A 2,978-nucleotide genomic window follows, 5' to 3' on the forward strand; every position below is an offset into this window, starting at 1 on the left:
CTGAAAACCTCGCTCCTAAATATATATATATATATATATATATATATATATATATATATATATATATATATATATGGGCAAAAAATTTAAAAAAAATATATATTTATTTAATATATATATATATATATATATATATATATATATATATATATATATATATATATATATATATTGGTAACAGACTATTGTTAACACAACATTTCAAAAATTCAACACTACTTTCAACATTGTTCAACTTTTTCATATTTCTTTTTAATTTATTAATTTCGGAGAAATTAGACATTTTTTTGTTTTTTTTTTTAAATTTTTATTAAATAAATTTGCAAATAGCTATTTTGAGTTATAAATAACTCATCTTCAGTGCATTATATATAAGGTATGTAAGATATTTGATGTAAAAGAACAAGTAATTATTAATTTATATAAATTATTTAATTAAAACAGAAAACCAATAAAGTAAATTTAATAACTATAAACAATATAAAACGAGATTTTTAAAATTTTTAAAAATTTTTAACGGCAAGATTGTTTATATTATGGTTGTTAAGGTAAATATCAACGCTCAGCCGAGAAGCGCGAATTAATTTATTTAATTAACTACATATTATTAATATTATTTTGACAATATTTAAAAACATTATTATTATTATTATTGTTAACGTTCTTATTATTATTATCATCGCTGTGGTTCTTCTTGCTTCTTGCAACATTTCAAAAATTCAACAATTTGCAAATTTATTTAATAAAAATTTAAAAAAAAACAATAAAATGTTTAATTTCTCGAAAATTAATAAATTAAAAAGAAATATGAAAAAGTTGAACAATGTTGAAAGTAGTGTTGAATTTTTGAAATATATATATATATATATATATATATATATATATATATATATATATATATATATATATATACTACAACAAACAAAAAAACAAAACGAACGTCGTGTACCAATTTCGATGTCCTTTGCCACACCGTGATGTGGAAACATACATTGGTCACACGCGCACAACACTTAGAAAACCCTTAACAATGCATGCACAAAATTGCGACATCAAGGATCACTACAAAAATCAAATCAACATAACATATCAATTACTAGATCTATCCTGGACAACAACACCAGTATACTCTGCCACGACTCTAACCCGTCAAAACTAAAAATAAAAGAAGCTCTTCTTATTCTCACAAATAAACCAAAGATCAATACTCATTCTGACAACTTCGCCCATGTCCTTCAACTATTCACCCAGTACAGAGATGCCCCATCACCAAGTTCGCCCAACGTCAACGGTAGTAAACAAACTCCGACCAAAAACAAATACAAGTACAACAAGTCCACACCGCACCACTGCGCCATCGATCATCCATTTGTGACCGAACGCCGTCGGTCTCGAGCGGATTGCTCCCTGGCATCATTATACGGGATATAATATATAATATATTTTATGACCGTCTATTATCATTATCACCAACGATACTATATATTTTTCAATATTTTCAATATTTTATCACTCAATATTATTTTAGCTATCTTATTTAATACATTATATATTTAATATTATAGGATTCTAACAATTTAAGCCTATCATCTTAATAATTATCTTAATAATGTATTTATATACCATCAAACTTAACTTTCCATAAATATTAAAATTAAACTTTCCATAATTAATTTATAAATGCTAGAATGGCCTTGTTGTCACATATAAAGATAAAAATGTTCAGAGGGATATTCCAATACAGAATCGGGCTGCAAAGATTGTAATGGGTGCATTAAAGTTTGAACATATTACTCCAATTTTGCGTGAATTGCATTGGCAATCAGTTAAAAAAAGAGTTGTATTCAGAATTGCTGTTGTAGTTTATAGATGCAAAAATGGCCTGGCTGCCAAATATCTTCAAGATAGAATTGATCAGAGTGATATTTCAATGCTTCGACTTGGATTGCCTTCAGATGATTTAGATCTGCTAAAAGTTCCTTTTGCTAAATTGAAAATAGGATCAAAAAATTTTGCTATTTTTGGATCGAGGATTTGGAATAGTCTGCCACAAAATTTACGTCACCCGGCTCTCTCCCTAGCAATGTTTCGAAAGGAATTGAGAGCATATTTAATTTCTCTGAAAATTTATGATTAATTGTGTTTTTGAGAAGATTTGAAAAAAGCGCCAAACAAACACTTATAATAATAATAATAATAATAATAATAATAATAATAATAATAATAATAATAATAATAATAATAATAATAATGTAAACTCTTTTATTATTCAGAGAAAACCAGTAAAATCAAAAATAGTCAAAATAAAATATGTCAATAAAATGTTAAAATTAAATATTGTATAACGTAAAATAATTATAAGATAAAGAAAAACAAAAAAAAAAAAAGAATTATAAAAGCGTATTCTACGTAGCTCGTCATTCAGTGAAAGAAACACGAAATGAGTACAACGAGAACAGATTAGTTTTACATTGATTCATTCCGTCAAATTTCTATCACAATAAACAGCGTATGATGAGGATATCGCAGAGTTAATAAGACTATTATAAAATTGATCAGACCAAATAATGTCGACCAGCGACAAATCGAACCAATTGAAAAAACCTAGCGGCGAAATTTCGAACGTGTTGATTATTATTTTTAAATGTTTTAAATTGTCAAGTAAATTGTTATGGAGGTTATTAGAATATTTGTCCATTTTATATTGTTTTGAATTGAAAAAATTAGACTCATGGCAGACGGTGAGCTCCAATATTTCAATTGTGTTGTCACGGAGTAGTGCGATGTCGGGACGAAGTGATTTGAAGAGACACGACAGTGGGCGGATCCCATCATAAACGACGTCTGCATACATCGCAACCTCTGGTCCTGCGCATGATTTCAATTTTTCTATTATTATATTTAGAATATTGTTATGGCGTGTTGTGTATCTTTTTAATGCTGCCACCGAGCTGCAGTTGGATAGGACATGTTTGTTG

At 27.3% G+C, this 2,978-nt stretch overlaps 1 protein-coding gene across 1 annotated transcript in view; it reads right to left on the reverse strand.

Moving 5' to 3' along the window:
* Positions 1-2,555: 2,555 nt before the first annotated feature.
* Positions 2,556-2,978, reverse strand: part of HELRODRAFT_174223 (hypothetical protein) — a gene marked incomplete at both ends in the record, with an annotated part of 3,141 nt that continues 2,718 nt past the window's right edge. The window contains one exon of the mRNA XM_009020770.1: positions 2,556-2,604. Coding sequence (XP_009019018.1) covers positions 2,556-2,604 — 49 coding nt within the window. The remainder of the gene's footprint in view (positions 2,605-2,978) is intronic.

Source organism: Helobdella robusta (assembly GCF_000326865.2).
Source record: "Helobdella robusta unplaced genomic scaffold HELROscaffold_29, whole genome shotgun sequence".
Lineage (NCBI taxonomy): Eukaryota > Metazoa > Annelida > Clitellata > Rhynchobdellida > Glossiphoniidae > Helobdella > Helobdella robusta.